At 46.4% G+C, this 21,950-nt stretch overlaps 1 protein-coding gene across 1 annotated transcript in view; it reads right to left on the bottom strand.

Annotated features, from left to right (window-relative positions):
* LOC141174670 (uncharacterized) overlaps window positions 1-21,950 on the bottom strand; it is a 43,445-nt gene that overhangs the window by 6,751 nt on the left and 14,744 nt on the right. Inside the window, exons 2-7 of the mRNA XM_073659594.1 lie at window positions 21,682-21,814; window positions 20,099-20,248; window positions 19,790-19,969; window positions 19,585-19,708; window positions 19,407-19,504; window positions 19,130-19,220 (exon numbers count right to left, since the gene is read on the bottom strand). Coding sequence (XP_073515695.1) covers window positions 19,130-19,220; window positions 19,407-19,504; window positions 19,585-19,708; window positions 19,790-19,969; window positions 20,099-20,176 — 571 coding nt within the window. The 5' untranslated portion in view covers window positions 20,177-20,248; window positions 21,682-21,814. The remainder of the gene's footprint in view (window positions 1-19,129; window positions 19,221-19,406; window positions 19,505-19,584; window positions 19,709-19,789; window positions 19,970-20,098; window positions 20,249-21,681; window positions 21,815-21,950) is intronic.

The following is a 21,950-nucleotide window of genomic DNA, read 5'->3' as shown; positions in this document are numbered from 1 at the left end:
TATGAAGGGCTGCGTTCTTTGCGTGAGAAGATTACATTTTCAGTGATTCCATTATTTTTCTATATGACTTTTTGCTCATAATCTTTTTTTGCCATGTTTTTTATTCATTTTAAGATTGTTTATCATATGGGTTATGGTACAGGTCTTCTCTTTTACTTTCATTTTACAGAAAACAGCATTTTAAATGTCCAAATATTATTCCTTTTTTTTAATTCTCCATTTTACTTTTTTTTTTTTTATAAATGTTTTCCTTATTTTTGACCCCCAGTTGGTCCCATACAGTAATATAGTTTTACAATTAGCCCTATATAGTAATTCTGGCCCCCATCCTGTAATAATGTCCCCATCTTATAGAAATGTCCCCATCTTTGTCTTCTTCTTGTAACAATGTCCACAATTCTGCTGCTCTTTACATACACATAAAAAAATTCTCACCTGACATCGCTCCCTTGGCGAACAGCGTCCTCTTCATCCCCCACAGGCAGGGCATCTAACAATTACATCATGTGTGGCTGCTCCGGGATGCGAATGCCCACTGCTGGCCTCTGATTTGCTAGTGGTGGTATTGTGGTGCAGAGAGGGGGTCTCTGGCCCGCAATCCATCTCAATTGAATGTGCATCTGTGGACTCACATTCAGTTGAAAATAAATGCTGATATCTGCAGCCCCTAGCTTGCTGAATGCGATTGTCTCAAAGGCCTCACAGCAGAGCCTCAGGGGCTGCTTGTTTGAGACCCCTGAGTTAGAGAATGTTGGCTCTGGAAGTAATTAGTGCAGGAAGTGTGGTAAAACCACAATAAGTAAAGGCCCCGTCACACATAATGAGATCGTTATTACATCACGGTTTTGGGATCGCTGGAGAGTCGTTTCGTGATCGCTGGGGAGCTGTCAAACATGCAGAACTTCCCAACGATTTCGGCCGCCCCAGCGATCTAACCAACGATCTCGGCGGTCGTTGGGACGCTTTCAAACAGCAGCTATTTCAACGATCCACACCTTGATAGGGACTGTACTGTGTCACAAAGGCGTGCATAAAATTACTTTTCCGCACCCCCTCATCTCCGATTGGTGGACGCTACTGCGTACAGCCAGTCACAGCCGGAGAACGCTACAACGATCCGCAAAATCAGGACTCAGTCGAATGAACGGATATCAACAGCCCGGAGAGTTCTGCTAGGATCTGCAATCCAGCACGAGGTCAGAAACAAAGGATGGAATCGCTATTCTGTTGCCTTCTTTATGCACGGCGGAAAATGAGAATGCTGTAGAGACCACCAATCGGGGACGAGGGGCGTGGAATAGTCCAATTTATGCACGCCTACGTGTCTCAGTTCTGAATTGCTAACGAGGTAGTTGATAAGGTGCACACTGCCCAGCGGGAGCGCAACGACCCAGGAATGGTCCAGGAAGCTTTGTAACGATCAGCGATCTCACAGCAGGGGCCTGATCGTTGCTACCTGTCAGACATAACGAGATCGCTAGCAAGATCGCTATTGCGTCACAAAAACCGTGACGTATCAAAGATCTCGCTAGCGATCTCGTTATGTGTGACGGGGCCTTAACAGTGTTGTGTGAATATCTTTGACAATGGACTGGACGGACTTAGTGAGGCATAATCAACAGTACCTCCTTCCTATAATGGACCAGGATGGTGGACATATACAGTATGTAGAGTATAGAATAGAGGATGGAAAAACAGTTGATCAAACTGTAGGGTGACCAAATCGAAGGCCAATAATGTTATAATACCTGTGATAACAAAGACACATGTGGTAGTGGAGCAGACACTATCTCCCTTAGAGCTAATCACATGGAAAGGACATGAACTAGCAGAGTAGGTCAGGGCTATCTGAGCAACCTATAACAAGTGACTATGACAAAGGGGACAGACTAGTTCTTCTAAAATACTATGACTGAGTACTAAGTGATTAATAAATTATGCTAAAATGATAAGAAGTTTGTGTCCTTTATCAGACATCCAACAGATGGAGGTCAGATAAGCAAAGAGAAAGACTGCACATGTTAATAAAGTAGTGAATGGGACAGTCAAAAGAATATCTAATTAGTAGATAAGGGACTGAATATTTGCAAATGTAGACTCAGAGGAAGAGTACTGAAATCCTGCAGTATTGGGGTTTGACAAAGTAGCGGGAACAATCCATCTTAAATTTTAAATGACATACCTCAGAGAAAGATGAGATGATAGAAAATATTTGGTCATTTGTAGATGAATTGAATGGACCAGGAAGGCCATGTTTGGAGGTGCTTTTATGAATGAAATAAGGAATCCATTAGAGAGGGGCTTGTTAACGTGTCTTGAAAAGAGTGAAGGAATTAAAAGACCATTTGCAATTGGCTAAAGAGAAGGAGCAGGAGTTGATTCAATCTTGTAGAATAAAGAGAGTAAGTTTTTGCTTTACCATAGAGTAATAGGAGAAGGAAGAAAGGAATTCAGCACCCCTCACCCATACACATGGCAGAAAGTCATATGGTCTGTTACAACTAAGGACAACAGGGGGAAAGACAGCAGCCCCCACTCACATAGCAGATAGCTGTGAATGACTATTTTTTCCCCTTCATCCTAATTATTGAAAACCAGTAACATCGTTTTTTTTTTAAGGTTGAAGGAAGACTAAGTCCATCTAGTTCAACCCATAGCCTAACATGTTGATCCAGAGGAAGGCAAAAAAAAAGCATGTGGCAAACACTAAGCTCCACATTGGGGAAAAAAATTTCTTCCTGACTCCATACGACAGACTAGTTCCCTGGATCAACGCCCTATCAAGGAATCTAGTATATATAACCTGTATTATTATACTTTTCAAGAAAGGCATTCAGGCCCTTCTTAAATTTTAGTAGTGAATCACTCATTACAACATCATGGGGCAAAGAGTTCCATAGTCTCACTGCTCTTACAGTAAAGAATCTCCATCTGTGATTATGATTAAACCTTCTTTCCTCCAGACGTAGAAGATGCCCCCTTGTCCCCGTCTCAGGCCTCAGAGTAAAAAGATCAGTAGACAGGTCTTTGTACTGTCCCCTTATATACTTGTACATAGTAATAAGATCACCCCTAAGCCTTCTTTTTTCCACAGTAAATAACCCCAAGTGTAATAACCTGTCTTGGTATTGCAGACCCCCCGGTCCTCTAATAACCTTGGCCGCTCTTCTCTGCACCCGCTCTAGTTCAGCTATGTCTTTCTTATACACCGGAGACCAGAACTGTACACAGTATTCTAAGTGTGGTGGCACTAGTGACTTGTATAGAGGTAAAATTATGTTTTCCTCATGAGCATCTATGCCTCTTTTAATGCATCCCATTATTTTATTTGCCTTTGCAGCAGCTGCCTGACACTGGCCACCAAACGTGAGCTTGTCGTCCACCAATACACCCAGGTCTTTTTCAGTTACAGTTTTGCCCATTGTTTTACAATTAAGCATATAATTATGCATTTTATTTCCTCTGCACAAGTGCATTACCTTACATTTATCCCCATTAAAGCTCATTTGCCATTTATCAACCCAAGCTTCTAGTTTACATAGATCCTCCTGTAATATAAAATTGTCTTCCTCTGTATTGATTACCCTGCAGAGTTTAGTGTCATCTGCAAATATTGTAGATAGCATATAGTTTTTAATATCGCTGGTTATATCCAATGATTAAAATTAACTCTGGACAAATTATTATTTTTTTTAATAGATACTGCGCAACAAGGTCTGTCATGATCGCAATAATGTTTTTATTTGGGAAATCATCAAAGCATTTTATGGTGATTTACTTAGAATATGCATTCGTTTCGGTGCCTCTGCACCAAGACTGCCAGTATTTATTCGCTTTTTATGGCCATAGACAATTTACATGGACGGTGCTACCACAAGGTGCTCAAAATTCACTGACAATGTCTACTGTTACAATGTCCTGCATTTTTCAAAAATGGAGGCCCCCGTATCCGGAGGTGGTGTTGCTTTAGTTTATAGTATGGGACGATTTATTACTTTGCTGTCCTGATCAAATCTCATGTCAGGAGTCATCTATCTCACTTTTGTGTTCCCTAGCAGGACATAGATGTAAGGCCTCTAAAAACAAACCACAGCTTCATCAGCAGAAGGTAGTCTTCTTAGGAAAGATGTCACAATGCACTAAACATGTAACAGAAGAATGGAAAGTTGCAATACAACAGCTTACATTGCCCCAAAACATCATATGACTTAGAATTTTCCTAGGTCTGGTGTCTCAACTCATGCAATCCCTGTATGACTGTCTGTCTACACAATTCTTCCATTTGGCCCCAGAAGTTGAACAAAAAATTTTACTCTTTAAAACTCTTGATTACCTCTGTCCCAGCTCTTGGTTTACCCAACTGTACTAAACCATTTCCTTTGTTTTGCACGGAGATGGCAGACCATGCTGTTTCAGTACTTACTCAAAAACATGGACAACAGCAGAGACCTGTGGCTTACTATTCAGCTAGACTGGATCGTGTCACCGGGATCCTGTGCATCCCCTTGTGTTAGAGCCATTTTTGTGGTTCAAGCCATGCTCGAAAATGCCACATAAATAGTTCTTGCTTACAAGGTGACACGTTACACTCAACATGACATTCATGGTGTCCTCAGTCAGGTACAACCTAGACACATTTCAATGGCTCAGCAGCTTCGACTTTGATGTGCCCTTCTCATGCCCCCAAATGTAGAATTCAAACGATGCAGAGATTTGAATCCAGCTACGCTTCTGCCAGTGGAATCAAAAGGGTGGAAAGATGGAGAAAATTAACTATTTTTAAATTCTCTGACAGGGGAGGAAATAGCCGATAAACATACAGTATACCCCGTGATTGTGTAGCTCTGATGCAACATGAAATGGTAGGGTTTGAACATGTCTCGGATGAACCCATTGCTAACGTAGATTTTGAGTTTTTTTATAGATGGATCCAGATATCAATATGCTGGTTGGTTCTACACTGAATATTCTTTGGTCACACAACATTAGGTAATAAAAGCCGAACCACTCCCTCCTCACCTGTCGGCACAGGAGGCAGAGATGAAGACACTCACTGAGGCGTGTAGAGCGGCAAAGGGTAAGATGGCCAAATGTGTGTAGATACTAGATCTTTCCGAGAGTCACATGAGAAAACTATAAAATCGCAGAAAGCGTAAGGGCCCTAATGGAGGCTCTCCTGTTGCCGATTAAGTTTGGCATGGTGAAAATAAAAGCTCACACCTAAACTGACACTGATGAAGCCAGATGAAATACGTGTGCAGACGCTGTCACCAAGGAAGGAGTGAAGAGGCCTAGACTCGACAGTCTAGCACCAGTACAGACCAGGACCTCAGTGGAACCTGTCACTCCTGATATTCTTAAATCCCTACAGAAACAGGCAGTTCAATAGGAAAAGAAGGAGTGGGAGACGCAGGGAGCCCAGCTGACCGAGGAAGGTCTGTGGAACAAAGGCAGTAAGCTTTGTCTCTACTCAATGATGGCCCAAGCAACCCATGGACTAACTGATTTGTCAAAAACAGCTGTGTGTGTGACTTGGTGGACAAGGTATGGGTGGCGCCAGGATTCAGTACTCAGGCAGCCTGGTACACTCAGTCTTGTATAACATGTGTCCGACAACGTAGGAAAAACTGTAAAAACCCAGCAGAAACACACCCTTCATCCGTTCTACCATTTGAGAGATTGCAAATTGACTATATACAGCTACCACAAGTAGGGGTATATGAGTTTGTGCTTATTTGTGTTGATATATTTTTAGGTTGGCCTGAGGAAAATCCAGTGCAGAGAGCTACAAGGTGGTATGTAGATATGGGATTCCTAAAGTGATTGCAAGTGATACAGGTTCACATTTTACTGGAGAGGTCATGAGAGAGATATTTGTAGTCTCTAGGAATTAGAAGACTTTCCACATTCTTACCACCCACAACGTCATTGGAAGGTGGAAAGGGAATGGGGTATTAAAGGGAAAAATCCATAAGGAAAAAAAGGAGATCAGAAAGTCATGGACCAAATGCTTGCTTTTAGCTTTTTTTCTCAATGGGATACACTCCAGGTAGAAAAAACAGGTCTCTCTCCACATGAGATACTTTTTGTTTAAGCACATAGAACAGGGCAAAACTTTCTACAGTCACTTCAGATGCAGGATGGTAGCAAGACCAGCGATGTACAAGCCTTACATAACCTAATCACTGTGATAAACAGGTGTATTCTTCAATTTCAGACCCCAAATCAGCCTCAGGAGCTTATGATCTCAACTGGAACTGGGAGGTTCTAAAAGGAGACATGAGAAAGAGCCGTGAGCCAAGATCTGATGCCATTCCAGGTTCTCCTAACCATATCAACTTCAGTGAAGCCTTGGAGGAAAACCCACTTGGATACAAGCAGCCATTATAAAGAGTCACACCATTAGCAGAATGATGATCTTATTACTTGCTCTAATGGGGGTAGCAGTGTCACTGCCCTTAACAAGGACATTGAATGAGGTTCTGAAAGATAACTGAGATAACAGGTTCATCAGACATTACCAGGTGCTCTTAAAAGACATGCACACGAGTACGTCATCTAGGGACTGTGTCCTGCGAGTTCAAATGCTTCAAGGGTCTAAGTGGGGGGGGGCTCTCAGGGATCATATGTGGCACCCCAGGGGTCTGGTTGCCACAGTAATAGGAATATTACGTTTGAGAGCAAGTGGGAGGTTTCTCTGGTCAGGAGCCCTAAGCATGCAACACCTCCCGCCCAGACCTGGGAGGGGAGGAATCTGCCCTTATAAACTGGGTCTGGGGCGGGATTAGTTCAGTCAGAGTCTGGGAGTCAGAGCCTGGAGAGGGAAAGATACAGCAGGAGCTCTGTAGGAGCTAGGAGCAGAAGACCAGGGGCTGGAAGCTAAGCAGTGATATAGCTCGCCCTGGCAGAAGAATCTGATAACCGGACACCGGAGTCCGAGGCTGTGGGGACTGATATCCACCCAGCAGCAGAAACCAGACGGCAGGGGATTCCAGGTCCTCTGGACATAGAAGCCCGGAGGCTCAGTCACAAGGAAGGGACCAGCACCGCCATCCAGGAGCAGAGGCTAACAGAAGGCCCCAAGTCACCAGCCATACGGGTGAGCACCACACAGTATACTCAGGGACGTGGGCTACTTCTACCCGCTTACAGCAAGGTAGCCAGAAAGAGTGCAGATAGACGGGGAGGCCGACAACTCCACCTGGCCAGGGGAACTCCTGTTTGCTCGCAGACTGACCAGGCCCCTTATGCTAGCCAGTACTCCCGGGAGGGTCTGCCTTAACATCACCAGTAAAGACCCTGAACTGCACTGCAAAGACTCTGAGTCGTTCCTGCTCATCGCCGCACCAGCACAACTAGTGCTGGGAAGCCCGCGCACCATCACTCCCATCATCCACATTCCCTGCCCTGAGGCCATACTCCTCCCGTGGGGAGTTATCCCATCTTTTGCTGCGCACACCACACCAGCCTCAGCGGACTGCCTCGCAGCGGCGGTACACCCTGACCGCAATCCACGGGTGGCATAGTCGGACAATTAACTTAAAACCCACAAAATACCGCCATTGGCCTGACCACCCTGAGCCACGGGACCGGGTCACCGCCACAGATACTACAACCCCCAGAAGCCCGGTTCCGGGTGCCCCTCGGCCCAGGGGGCGAGTCAGCTTTGGCGTAGTCGGCAGGATTTCGTGCCCGCAACCACCGGGTACTGCGTGCCTTCAAAAGACTGTCATACCTGCCGTGGTGAAGGTCCCCGCCATTCGGAGCCGTCTCCCGCCATCTTCAGTCGGTTCCCGCCATCCGGAGCCGTTTCCCGCCGTCTTCGGTCGGTTCCCGCCATCCGGAGCCGTTTCCCGCCATCCACAGTCGTTTTCCCGCCATCGGACGCTATCTTCGGGACGCCACGCGGGAAGAAGAGGGGCGTGGACGCCGAAAGCGCGCGAGACCCAAAGCTCCGCCCCACGCATCGACGCTGCGCAAGGTCCTGGAAGGGAGAGAGAGCGACGCTGACGTCACCAGAGCGCGACGCAAGGTCCTCCACCCTGACGATCGTCTGCGGAGCCGCAGCCTACGGAGAAGAAGCAACAGAAGGTAGGCCACACTTAACTAGGGGGGAGGAAGATGACGGATAAGGAGGGACCCTCTACCACCAGCGCGGCCGTTGCCGCAGTAATGCCATTTACAATGCCCTATATCCCCGGAGCGGCCTGGCTGCCCCAGTACTTAGGGGAGTCGCATACCCTAAGCGACTTTAAAGAGAGACTGTACAGCCTGTTTAAGGTATACCCCCTGACAGAAGGACAAAAAGTGAGCATATTGGTAGGCCAGCTAACCGGAGCAGCCCAACGTGAAGTAAAGTCCTGGTCAGTCCGGGACAAGGAGACTGTAAAAGAGATCTTAACCCGTCTGAGGGATACTTTTGATACCCGTACCTCAGCAGAGATCAAAATGAGATTCTATGGGTGCAAGCAGCGGGCCCAAGACAGTATAAGAGACTATGCTTTGAATTTGCAAGAGGCCCTGGGAGCCATTAAACAGGCAGACCCTGACAGTGTGCGGAATGCAGATGAACTGTTAACTGAGCAATTCATTGAGGGTCTGCTGTCCAACGCCCACCGAACCCAGTTACGTGCAATGGCCTTGCAGAACCCTGGTTTAGAATTTGCAAAGTTCAAAGACAGGGCCATCCGGGTGCTCAGAGAACCGGCACCGGGTAGCGCTGTAACCCACCGGCGCCCTGCTATTACCTATCACCAGGAGGCGGCGCCCTTGTCTACAGAGTCTGTAGGAGCTGACGCGCAGGCTTTCGATAACAACCCAGCTACAGACCTGCACCATCAGGTCCAAGAGTTAACCAAAAGTGTAGCCGCGCTAACCAGAACTGTGCAGTCTTTACAGGTTTCCCCTCCAGGGAAGATCCAGCTGGCATCCGGACCGGAGGACGTCCCGTGGCGCCGACAGAGGAGGATCCCAACATCCAGAGGAAGACCCAGCAACAGATACAACGAGGACGGACAACCCATCTGCCACCGCTGCAATCAACCCGGACACATGGCAAGGTACTGTCATTTAAACGGGCACAACCTGGGGTAGAGGGCCAACCCCCAGGTATAAGATCATCAGGCCCATCAAACTGGCGTGATAAATACGTAGGGGGACGTCCGGCCTTGCCTGTGGTACTGGATGGCATTCCTATGAGTGCCCTACTGGACACTGGGTCACAAGTGACTACCATCCCGTACGTGCTCTTTAAGCGGTACTGGAATGACTCGGACATAACCCGCTACCCAGATGACGACCTGAGTATCATCGTCAGCAATGGTCAGCCCGTGCCGCAGGTGGGATTCAAGGAGGTGACCATTAAGGTCAGTAAAGTCGAACAGGTGGCACAAGGACTGATTATTGTGGAAATAGACCGTCATGAGAGCCATCCTAGAATAACCTTTGGAACTAACGTGATTGAAAATTGTCTTGCAGAGGTGATTCTCATTTTACAGCAGGTTGCCAAGAACGCCAGTTCCAGCCAGCAGCGTGTGCTCCAAAAAGAGATCCGGGCACTGATGAAGCGGCAACAAGTGGAACTATCTGGTGGTGAGATAGGTAGCGTGAGAATGTGTGACCCGTTCCCTATTGCCATGCCCCCGAAAAGTGAGATGATGATATGGTGCCGGGCAGCTATTGGTCTAAGAGGTAGAGACTACCAAGCTATGGTAGAACCCATTTACTCAGACAGTAGGCCCACCATTTTGACAGCACGGGGGGTGGTCGATGTATGCCATGGGAGGGTGCCCGTCCGCATCATAAATATCGGGGAGAGAGAAGTATACCTGCCCCGGTATGCCACGCTAGCCAAATTGTTCACCATAAACCAAAATTCTGTAAAGGCTGTAGAATCCTTGCCTCCATCTCAACAAGAGGAAGGTAACGGCTCTAAGAAACAAATGGAGGACTGGTGTCAGCAACTGCATTTGGGTACTGACTCCACTCCCTCACACCAAAAACAGGGAGTCTACCGGGTGGTTCAGGAGTACGAAAGAGTCTTTAGTAAGCACCCGCTAGACTTCGGGCGAGTAAAGGGGGTAGAACATCACATCCCCACAGGAGACCATCAGCCCATAAAAGAAAGATACCGACCTGTACCCCCTGCACACTATCAGCATGTAAAGGGGATGTTGCGGGACATGAAGGAGGCTGGGGTAATCAGGGACAGCTGTAGCCCCTGGGCAGCTCCACTAGCTCTAGTGAAAAAGAAGGACAACACAATGAGAATGTGTGTAGACTACAGAAAGGTCAACCGTATCACACACAAAGAAGCGTACCCGTTACCTAGGATAGAAGAATCTTTAGCTGCATTAAAATCTGCTAACTTCTTCTCCACTTTGGATCTTACTAGCGGGTATTGGCAGGTTCCTGTAGCAGAGGCAGACAAGGAGAAGACTGCATTCACCACCCCGATGGGCCTCAGCGAATTCAACTGTATGCCGTTCGGGCTCTGCAACGCACCAGGAACCTTCCAGCGGTTGATGGAATGCTGTCTGGGACACCGGAATTTCGAGACGGTCCTGTTATACCTGGACGATGACATCGTCTATTCCAAAACCTACGAGGACCATCTGAAACACCTGGCAGAAGTGTTTGACGCCCTGGCAAGCTACAGCCTAAAGGTGAAACCCTCCAAGTGTCACCTCCTGAAACCAAAGGTGCAGTACCTGGGACACGTGGTGAGTGCCGACGGAGTGGCTCCCGACCCCGATAAGATCACCGTGATTAAGGACTGGCCAAGACCCTCCAGCATAAAGGAAGTGCAGCAGTTCCTCGGGTTGGTAGGCTACTACCGAAGATTCATTCCCGGTTTCACTAGAATGGTAGCCCCTATGCAGGACCTCCTGATAGGTCAATCCAGGAAGGCCAAAAACCAGAAGCCGCCCTTCAGGTGGGAAAAGCTGGAAGAGGAGTCCTTCTGCCAGCTGAAGATGGCGCTCACGGGGGATGAAATCCTGGCGTACCCTGACTACAGCCAGCCCTTTATCCTCCACACAGACGCGAGCAACATCGGGCTAGGAGCCGTACTGTCCCAGATCCAGCAGGGGAAAGAAAGGGTAATCGCTTACGCCAGCCGAAAACTACGGCCTACAGAGAGAAACCCTGAGAATTATAGCTCATTCAAGCTAGAGTTCCTGGCAGTGGTGTGGGCAGTGACCGAACGTTTCAAGCATTACCTTGCCTCTTCCAAGTTCACCGTGTACACGGATAACAACCCGTTGACACACCTGGACACAGCAAGACTTGGTGCCCTGGAGCAGAGATGGATTGCCCGCCAGTCCAACTACGAATTCACCATCAAATACCGGGCGGGAGCTGAAATGCCAACGCGGATGCCCTGTCCAGAATGCCAAACTTACCGGACGTAGGGGAAGATCCAGAAGATCTGGAAGAAGTCGAACTCCCTGCGTTCCACAGTCATGGGCTTACCCTGTATTCCCATCGTGTGAAGGACAGGCGCTCTGCTACGTTCAATCCCTTACCCCACTACAGCTGGGCGGAGACACAAGACAGTGATCCCGCAGTCCGTCTGGTGAAGGAAATGCTGACACAGGCTGATGCCCGTCTTGACCCAGACGCTCCGGAGGAGACCAAGCAACTGTGGAAGGAGAAAAGTAAGCTGTTCCTCTACAGGGAGAAACTGTGCCGGAGAATGGTCAACTCTCGAACACATGAGCTGACCTGGCAGGTAGTGGTCCCAAGACGAGACGCGGCTATGTATGGTTCTGGAGGCATACCACAACGGAGCAGGACACTTCGGATGGAAAAAGCTGGAGTTCTTGTTGCGTGAACGGTTCTACTGGATAGGCATGAGAGGAGTAATCGAGAGGTGGTGCAGAGACTGTGGCCCGTGCAACCTAAGAAGGAAGGACCGTGCCAGCCAGAAGACTCCCCTGCAGTCCATCATCACCAGGCAGCCACTGGAACTGGTAGCCCTGGACCATGTCAAACTGGCTCCAAGCAAATCTGGGTACGTCTATGCCCTCACCATCGTAGATCACTACTCCTGGTTCCTGGTGGTGGTCCGTATCAAGGACTTAACGGCTCAGACAGCAGCTAGAGCCTTCCAGCAGCACTTCTGCCGTCCACACGGGTATCTGGAGCAAGTGTTGACGGACCAAGGACCAGCCTTCGAAGCGGAGGTCTTCCAGGAGTTCTGCAATCTGTATGGCTGCAAGAAGATAAGAACAATGCCCTATCACCCTCAGACCAACGGACTATGTGAGAAAATGAACCAGGTGGTGATAGACTTGCTAAAAACGTTGCCCCTGGAAGGACGCAGTCTGTGGCCTGAAAAACTGCCTGATTTGGTGGACTTGTACAATCACATCCCCGTAGGCTCCACCAACTGTACCCCGGCTTACCTAATGAGAGCAAGACCTGGTAAGCTGCCTATTGACCTGGATATGGGAGTCCTGACACCTGAGGACACCTCGCCAGAGGCAGACTGGGATACAGAACGGCAGCAGCAGTATCGGAAAGTGCAGGAGAGCGTCGAGCGAAGTCTGTCTCAAGCAATAGAAAGGCAAGAGAAGGCTTATAACCAGTATGCTCTCGCTGTTCCCCTGGTGCCTGGAGAGCAGGTCTTGAAGAGAAAGAGGCGGCTCCACAAGTTGGATGACCAGTGGGAGAAGGACCCGTACACCGTACTGCCCTCAAGTCATGAGAACACAAAAGTATGTATCATCACTAAGGACGGAGGAGAGACCACAGCCATTGTCTCCAGAGACCACCTGAAGAAGTGTCCCAAGCAGCTGCAAAGCCCTGAAGAAGATCAAGAAAACCCTCAACCAGCAGAGGAAAGGGAAGAAATGATCAGTACCGTACTCGGAGACTTTCCCCGGTCCTGGACTCAGATCAACAATGCAGTCGTGGTACCCGTCCTCACCTTTCTCCAGCCAGCCCCTCAAGGACCTACAGAAGAACAGGGAGTGTCAGAAGAGCAGCCGGCCCAGGAGGCAGAAGAACCCATACCAGCAGCCCAGGAGAATCAACCCTCTGCTAGTAGTGAGCCTGCCGTGCCCCTAGTAAGCCAAAGAGTACGCAGAAAGCTGCCAGACTTACCCGCAACACCTCCTACACCCTGTAGTGCAGAACCAGATAGTGGGTTACGTAGGTCTACCAGGAGCACTAGAGGACAATTGCCCGCTCGCTGGAGAATCTAAACTGTAATATATATTTACCTGTACATACGTAAATGTTGAAAAAGGTTTATGTTTTGTTACCTGGGTACTAATTATGTTTCTCTAGTTACCCTTCAGGTTTATTGGGACTGACAGGTTATGGACGCTGAATAACCGGAACTACATGTAGATAGTTGCACCTTGGTGCCTCTTACGAAGATGGCCGCAGAAGAGCAAACCTGTCTGGCGTGGCCTCTTTGTGGCCCAAAGTAGCTAGTCTCAGCCTTGCAGCCACGCCCAGGGCCAACGCTTGGGGTTTGCTTTGGACAGGTCCCCTACTCTGTGCCAAGACTTCACCTTGTTGGGTGATATGGACACCCGGTCACGGACACGCCGTGACCTCTAAAGACTAAAGCTTCTTGTATATATGTTGTTGTATTAATGTTTATACCCTGTATTTGTGTTTTCTTAAAAATGTGTTTAGTCCCGGAGTACTAAAATTCACTAGGGGGGAATTTGGCACCCCAGGGGTCTGGTTGCCACAGTAATAGGAATATTACATTTGAGAGCAAGTGGGAGGTTTCTATGGTCAGAAGCCCTAAGCATGCAACACCTGGGAGGGGAGGAATCTGCCCTTATAAACTGGGTCTGGGGCGGGATTAGTTCAGTCAGAGTCTGGGAGTCAGAGCCTGGAGAGGGAAAGTTACAGCAGGAGCTCTGTAGGAGCTAGGAGCAGAAGACCAGGGGCTGGAAGCTAAGCAGAGATATAGCTCGCCCTGGCAGAAGAATCTGATAACCGGACACGGAAGTCCGAGGCTGTGGGGACTGATATCCACCCAGCAGCAGAACCCAGCCGGCAGGGGATTCCAGGTCCTCTAGCCATAGAAGCCAGGAGGCTCAGTCACAAGGAAGGGACCAGCCCCGCCTCCAGGAGTGGAGGCTAACAGAAGGCCCCAAGTCACCAGCCATACGGGTGAGCACCACACGGTATACTCAGGGACGTGGGCTACTTCTACCCGCTTACAGCAAGGTAGCCAGAAAGAGTGCAGATAGACGGTGAGGCCTACAACTCCACCTGGCCAGGGGAACTCCTGTTTGCTCGCAGACTGACCAGGCCCCTTATGCTAGCCAGTACTCCCGGGAGGGTCTGCCTTAATATCACCCTTAATAAAGACCCTGAACTGCACTGCAAAGACTCTGAGTCGTTCCTGCTCATCGCCGCACCAGCACTACTAGTGCTGGGACGCCCGCGCACCATCACTCCCATCATCCACATTCCCTGCCCTGAGGCCATACTCCTCCCGTGGGGAGTTATCCCATCTTTTGCTGCGCACACCACACCAGCCTCAGCGGACTGCCTCGCAGCGGCGGTACACCCTGACCGCAATCCACGGGTGGCGTAGTCGGACAATTAACTTAAAACCCACAAAATACCGCCATTAGCCTGACCACCCTGAGCCATGGGACCGGGTCACCGCCACGGATACTACAACCCCCAGAAGCCCGGTTCCGGGTGCCCCTCGGCCCAGGGGGCGAGTCACATACATACATGTATGCTACTATCACTATTTTATTTGTTGGTATATTTAGCTGCAAAAGGGCTAATCTGTATTATACCCAAGTAGTAGAGTCCATGTGTAAGAGAAATCTTGACAAAAGATCCCCTGGTTGCATATTAGAGATCACAGATGAGGTCCAGTGTTATGTTACAATTATAGGTCTTCAGGTAGGGAACTGAGGTGAAGCTGGCAGGAAATTCCCGATGACGACGACTAGCGCGCTCCTATGTACAGTTGAAACCAGAAGTTTACATACACTATGTAAAAAGACACATATGCATATTTTTCTCAATATCTGACATGAAATCAGAATAAACCATTCCCGTTTTAGGTCGATTAGGATTACCATAATTTTTATTATTTGCCAAATGCCAGAATAATGAGAGAGAGAGAATGTTTTAAGGCATTATTATTACTTACTGCAAAGTCAAAAGTTTACATACACTAAGACTACTATGCCTTTAAACAATTCTGGACTGCCGATATGATGATTTCATGTGTTTGGAAGCTGCTGATATTTTTCTTTGGCAACATCTGAGTTAAATAGAGACACACCTGTGGATGTATTTTAATGCACACCTGAAGCACACTGCTTCTTTGTGTACCATCATGGGAAAGTCTAAAGAAATCAGCCAATAAATCAGGAAGAGAATTGTGGACTTGGCTCATCCTTGGGTACAATTTCAAGATACCTGAAGGTGCCGCGTTCATTTGTACAAACAATTATACGCAAGTGCAAACAAGATGGGAATGTCCAGCCATCATACCGCTCAGAAAGGAGACGGGTTCTGTGTCCCAGAGATGAACATGCTTTGGTCTGACATGAACATATCAACCCAAGGACAAAAGCAAAAGACCTTGTGAAGATGATTGTGGAAGCTGGTAAGATTGTGTCAATAACCACAGTGAACCGAGTACTGTATCAACATGGGCTGAAAGGCCTCTCTGCCAGGAAGAAGCCATTACTCCAAAATAAACACGAAAAAGCCAGATTAATGTTCTCAAATGCACACAGGAACGAAGACCTTAATTTTTGGAGACATGTCCTGTGGTCTGATGAAACTAAAATTTAACTTTTTTGGCATAATGACCATCGTTACATTTGGAGGAAAAAAGGAGAAGCTTGGAAGTCTAAGAACACCATCCCAACTGTCAAACACGGGGGTGGCAGCATCATGTTGTGTGGTTGTTTTGCTGCTGCCATCATAAGAAAAGAAGATTATGTGGCAATACTGAAGCAACATCTCAAGACATCAGCCAGGATGATGTTAAGGATAACAAAGTCAATGTTTTGGAGAGGCCATCACAAAGCCCTGATCTCAATCCTATTGAAAATTTATTGTCAAAGCTGAAAAGCTTTGACAATAAACATCGTTTTAGTGATTGATCCATTAACACAGGTGTGGGTGTTGATGAGGACAGGGCTGGCGATCAATCAGTCATGATTAAGTAAGAATGACATCACTGGACACTTTAAAAGGAGGCTGGTTCTTAGTATCATTGTTTCTCTTCAGTTAACCATGGTTATCTCTAAAGAAACACGTGCAGCCATCATTGCACTGCACAAAAATGGCCTAAGAGGGAAGAGTATCGTAGCTACAAAGATTGCACCTCAGTCAACAATCTATCGCATCATCAAGAACTTCAAGGAGAGAGCTTCCATTGTTGTCAAAAAGGCTCCAGGGCGCCCAAGAAAGACCAGCAAGCGCCAGGACCGTATCTTAAAACTGTTTCAGCTGCGGGATTGGACTACCAGCAGTGCCAAGCTTGCTCAGGAATGGCAGCAGGCTGGTGTGAGTGCTTCTGCACACACTGTGAGGCGGAGACTCTTTGAGCAAGGGCTGGTTTCAAGGAGGGCAGCAAAGAAGCCACTTCTCTCCAGAAAAAACATCAGGGACCGACTGATATTCTGCAAAAGGTACAGGGAGTGGACTGCTGAGGACTGGGGCAAAGTCATTTTCTCTGATGAATCCCCTTTTCGATTGTTTGGGACATCTGGCAAACAGCTTATTCGGAGAAGAAGAGGTGAACGCTACCACCAGTCTTGTCTCATGCCAACTGTAAAGCATCCTGAAACCATTCATGTGTGGGGTTGCTTCTCAGCCAAGGGAATCGGCTCACTCACAGTCTTGCCTAAAAACACAGCCATGAATAAAGAATGGTACCAGAATGTCCTCCAACAGCAACTTCTCCCAACCGTTCAAGAGCAGTTTGGCGCCCAACAATGCCTTTTCCAGCATGATGGAGCACCTTGCCATAAAGCAAAGGTGATAACTAAATGGCTCATGGAACAAAACATAGAGATTTTGGGTCCATGGCCTGGAAACTCCCCAGATCTTAATCCCATTGAGAACTTGTGGTCAATCATCAAGAGACGGGTGGACAAACAAAAACCAACAAATTCTGGCAAAATGCGAGCATTGATTATGCAAGAATGGACTGCTATCAGTCAGGATTTGGTCCAAAAGTTGATTGAGAGCATGCCAGGGAGAATTACAGAGGTCTTGAAGAAGAAGAGGCAACACTGCAAATATTGACTTGCTGCATTAACTCATTCTAACTGTCAATATAACCTATTGGTACTCATAATATGATTGCAATTATATTTCTGTATGTGATATAAACATCAGACAAACACTAATAAAAACCAGAGGCCAGCAGATCATATGAAAATATAATTTTGGTGTCATTCTCAAAACTTTTGGCCATGACTGTACATGTGCTCATAAATTAGAAATTGTGAATACACCGTATAAGGCTGTGATGTATTGATTTCCTGAGTGCCCGTAAAACAAATATTATTAATTTGGAGTTTGAAAGGCATGAAGGATAGTGTATTTTGCTCACATTATCAAAGTAATAAAATAATGCACACTATCTATAAACAGATAGATGGAGAGGGAACAGTTAGCCAATTTAAATGAATTAAATCTCCTGGTCCAGATAAATTACATCCTAGGGTACTGAAAGAGATAGCAGAGGAAATTGTAGAACCACTTGACAGATTCTTTGAAAAATCCTGGAGAACAGAAGTCTCAGAAGATTGGAGAAAGGTAAATGTTGTTCCTATCTTCACAAAAGGAAAGAAGATGGAGTCAGGAAATTACAGACCAGTGAACCTTAATTTTATACCAGGAAAGATCTTTCAACAAATTATTAAATAGCATGTAAGTAAGTATTTGGATAAGAATACGGTCATTAACCAGAGCTAGCATGGGTTTGTAGCAATCAAGTCATGCTAGACTAATCTAATTTCCTTCTGTGATGGAATCACTGACTAGGTGGATTAGGGAGATGCGCTAGATATAGTATATCTCGACTTCAGAAAAGTATTTGATAAAGTATCTCATACTATCCTTATTGAAAAACTGACCAAGAATAGGATTGACAAGGCTACGGTTAGATGGATTCATAGCTGGCTTAGACATATTTTTTTATTCGTACATCCCCAACAACAATGTATGTTTCAGAGGAGAACACCAACACTAAATCGGAGGTGCACTCATTTATGGTGGACAATTGGAGCTACTATGAGTCATTACCAGAAGAATAGAGAAAGAATTAGTGCTCCCCATTTCAGGAGCGATTGTGCAGTAATCAGAATTCCTTAGGATTGAAAACATAATGTAATTTATGACGTGGAGTGAATCCATGAAACCAGGGCTCGAGCTATGCCAACATTTCTCCTGCAGGCGTGAATAAATGTATATTACAGCCATAAGCCATGCACAGCTTAGATATATATTATGGCACAGGTGTAATGTTTTTTATGTAGCTTATCAAAATCCTCCTTGAAGTTAGTCAATTTTTAAAGAAATGGAAAAGTCAGGATAAATGGAAACTGTTGTTATTGCACAGAAATTCACACTTGGCCGTCACTGCACATTTAATATTGTAGATCATAAAAGTGAAGTTTGGCCAGAAAGACTGTCCCTGGTCTTGTAGGGACCATATGAGCACATTCAGCAGCAAAGAAGGGAGAGAAGGTAGATTCATCCAATAAGATATCAGGGTTCTAGGAAGGCAACAGCATCCTTACCCTGCGCTCTCTTACAGGCCCATCATAATATTTTTCTTCAAGTGATTTTCTAACTTGTCAGCACATTCTACATGAGCTGTCATTTGGCTTTTTAGTTTACAGATCTGGGCAGGTAAGGGTCAATATGTCTCCTAATCCGAAGAGTTAGGTGGATCTTCCAGATTGAAAGTTCTATATAAAAAGGGCTTTCACAATTTCACACAGTAATTTCAACAGTTTTGGATGGAAGAGAATATTGTGGTCTAGAGACAAAATGGTGATCACACGAATGTGACACGGCCAGACTGCACCACTGATAAAAAAAAAAAACATCGGGTGACTGGGAAAAATCTGTGACTTCTAAGCATTTAGTGGTTTCTACTCACCTGGGCAGTTATCTGTAGGAATTTCCTCTTTACACCGCTCATCACCACACATATATATCTCTGTAGTATTAATATGGGACAGATCTTTACCCTGAAACAAATATTGTAAAATTCACAGACAGGTGGAGAAGTCACATCTATGATCAGCTCTAATCCTGCCATCTCCACCGTTCTCATTACACAAGTATAAAACATGTAATATTGGTGGATCAAACAAGACTGAACACAAGACCTTCAGCGCCGTCTACACATCTTATGACACCTTCTCTCCATCTACCTGATGATCCTGAGGAACATTGGGATCTTCTTGTTTACAGTCCTGTAGAAGAAGAGGACAGGGACATCTCCCTGGTGTTGTCCTCTTACTGGATACATCTGAAGGAAACACATACAAGGACTGAATTCATTCTTTACATACAAATTATAGGCTGTGTGTAATTAGTCCTGTCTATTACCTGTTGATGTGAGGGGCTGGGGAACCTCGATCATGACGTCCTTGTACAGATCTTTGTGTCCTTCTAAATACTCCCACTCCTCCATGGAAAAATAGACAGCGACATTCTGACACCTTATAGGAACCTAACATACAGTGATACCGTCATCCCTCCGATCCCTTCATAGTGTTATTGTATAATGTCCCAGAATTCCCAGCAGTGTCACCTCTTCAGTCAGCAGCTCAATCATCTTGTAGGTGAGTTCTAGGATCTTCTGGTCATTGATGTCCTCATGTGTCAGGGGGTGAGGTGGAAGTCCCATGATTAGGCCCAGGTGTCTTCCCAATCCCTCAGACACAGGGGCCTGACAACGCTCACTAGAGGTCTTCTTCACTACTGTGTAATCCTGGTTGTGGAGAGACACATTAATAAATCTCACTACAGACATTTCCAGAGTCCTCTCCTCTCCAGTTCTGTCCATTTATTATTCCCATAGATAAGAATGATGTAATGAGACGTCATCAGAATCTCTCACCTCTCCAGTAATCCGGAAGAGGATCTCTAGGGTGAGGTGTAATATTTTTTCTGCCATCTTGTCTCTGTCCATTACCATCTTTAATGGGTGATTCAGAAAAATTCTCTCAATATAGAAGATGTCCACTGACAAATCTGATATTGTAGGGACCTGAACGAGAAGAAGACGAGTCGATGGAACATCATAAAGAATTCTGTGTAAAAATACAATTACTGGAGATAATAAGGGGAGATAGAACATGTAGATGTTATATTCTCTAGTCTTGTATGGACTGGAACATAAGTTGAATTGCTGACTAAGACATCTCCTCCATGCTCCCAATCACTGGCTAAGTTGGCCACAGCTTCGGCAACGGATTAGCTGTAAGAATCACAAGTGTGTTGGGACTGACCAGAAAATACAGAGACTGACAGACTTCATCTTCTACTATGATTCTAGAAACACATTTGGCCAGAGACCGCCACTGACTACATCAGCACCGGCCGTCTATATGAATGTTTCCCATCTTCCCTGGACTGTAATCTTCTATGACATTAGATCTCATGTCTGATTCACACACAGAAGTTTAAGGCATTTATAAAAGCTAGTTTGTAAGAAAATCAAAACAGGAGTTATTTGATGCTATTGTCTCCATGTACAGTGCTTTTTTTCCCTCTGGATATGATTTTTTAACATTTTCCCATAGGCTTCCATAGGTTGCATGACAAACACCAAAAAAAGAAAACGAGGTGTTAAAACATTACAAAATATAATTGGGGATGCAGGTTCTGTGGGGACATTATGCTGTGTGTGGGAGGATGGCGGTACTGTGGGAACATTAAACTGTGTGGGGTGTGGGCGGGACTGGGGGAACATTATACTGTATGTGGGAAGATGGCGGGACTATGAGAACATTATACTGTGTGTGAGGAGATGGCAGTTCTGTGGCAACATTATATTGTATGTTCGCGGATGGTGGTACTGTGGGTACATTATACAGTGTGTGGGAGTATGGCGGTACTGTGAGAACATTATACTGTGTATGGGGATGTGACGAAACAGCTTATTATCTTTATCAGCCAGACGTCTAGATTTGTTAAGCCAAGAGAAATACCCTATTGTGTTTGTGTTGTTTGGGGTTGCCAGGTGGGACCCTCCAGTCACCTGAAACCCATGTAGACATTCAGAGAAAACAGATTGGGACCAGCCAGTCATCTGGCTCCATGGAAACTCTCGGAGAGGCCAGGGTGGGACCTCGGGTCTCCTGGCCTTGTACCTCGATGGACTGCTAGCTTCCTAAGCTTGCTGCTACCTTCTCTCTGTGGGGGCCCACCAGAAGCGGGGGGGCCACTGGTTGAGGTAATTGGCCCTGGAAGTCCCAAAGTTGCAGCTGTTCTATCGCATGCGGGCCTGCGGAAGGGTGAGACTGTGTAATGTTGTACCATCTTGGGCAAATGCTCTGTGTTTATTGCCAGTTTAAAGTATTGCCACACTGTTTCATCCTCATCCTATGTTGTCTGAGTAGTATTATGCCCACGGAAGACCCAGTGTCTTCACATTTTGGTAAAATGTGCACAACAGTGAATATTGGTGTTTTTTTTTACCTGCAACAGTTCTGGTGTAATTTACTCAGTAAAGTGGACGTTGGACAAACATCACGATCAATTGCAATCAGACTGGGGGAACATTGGTCCTCTATTCGGTTCTATGAATCTAGGATGAAATCCACTGCAGCCACTGCAAGAAAAAGAATAAAAAAGAGGAGTTTGGTGAGATCACCGTGGCCAGACATTTCTCGGAGATGGTGATAAAAGTTCTGATCTCCGATGGTCAGTGTTAGAAAAGGCAGATTCACAATGACAATGCAGTAAAC

This window comes from Phyllobates terribilis, unplaced genomic scaffold (genome assembly GCF_046119375.1).
Source record: "Phyllobates terribilis strain yellow unplaced genomic scaffold, ASM4611937v1 Scaffold_13__5_contigs__length_258822181, whole genome shotgun sequence".
NCBI classification, from domain to species: Eukaryota; Metazoa; Chordata; class Amphibia; order Anura; family Dendrobatidae; genus Phyllobates; species Phyllobates terribilis.
This window is presented reverse-complemented; position numbering and strand designations above follow the sequence as displayed.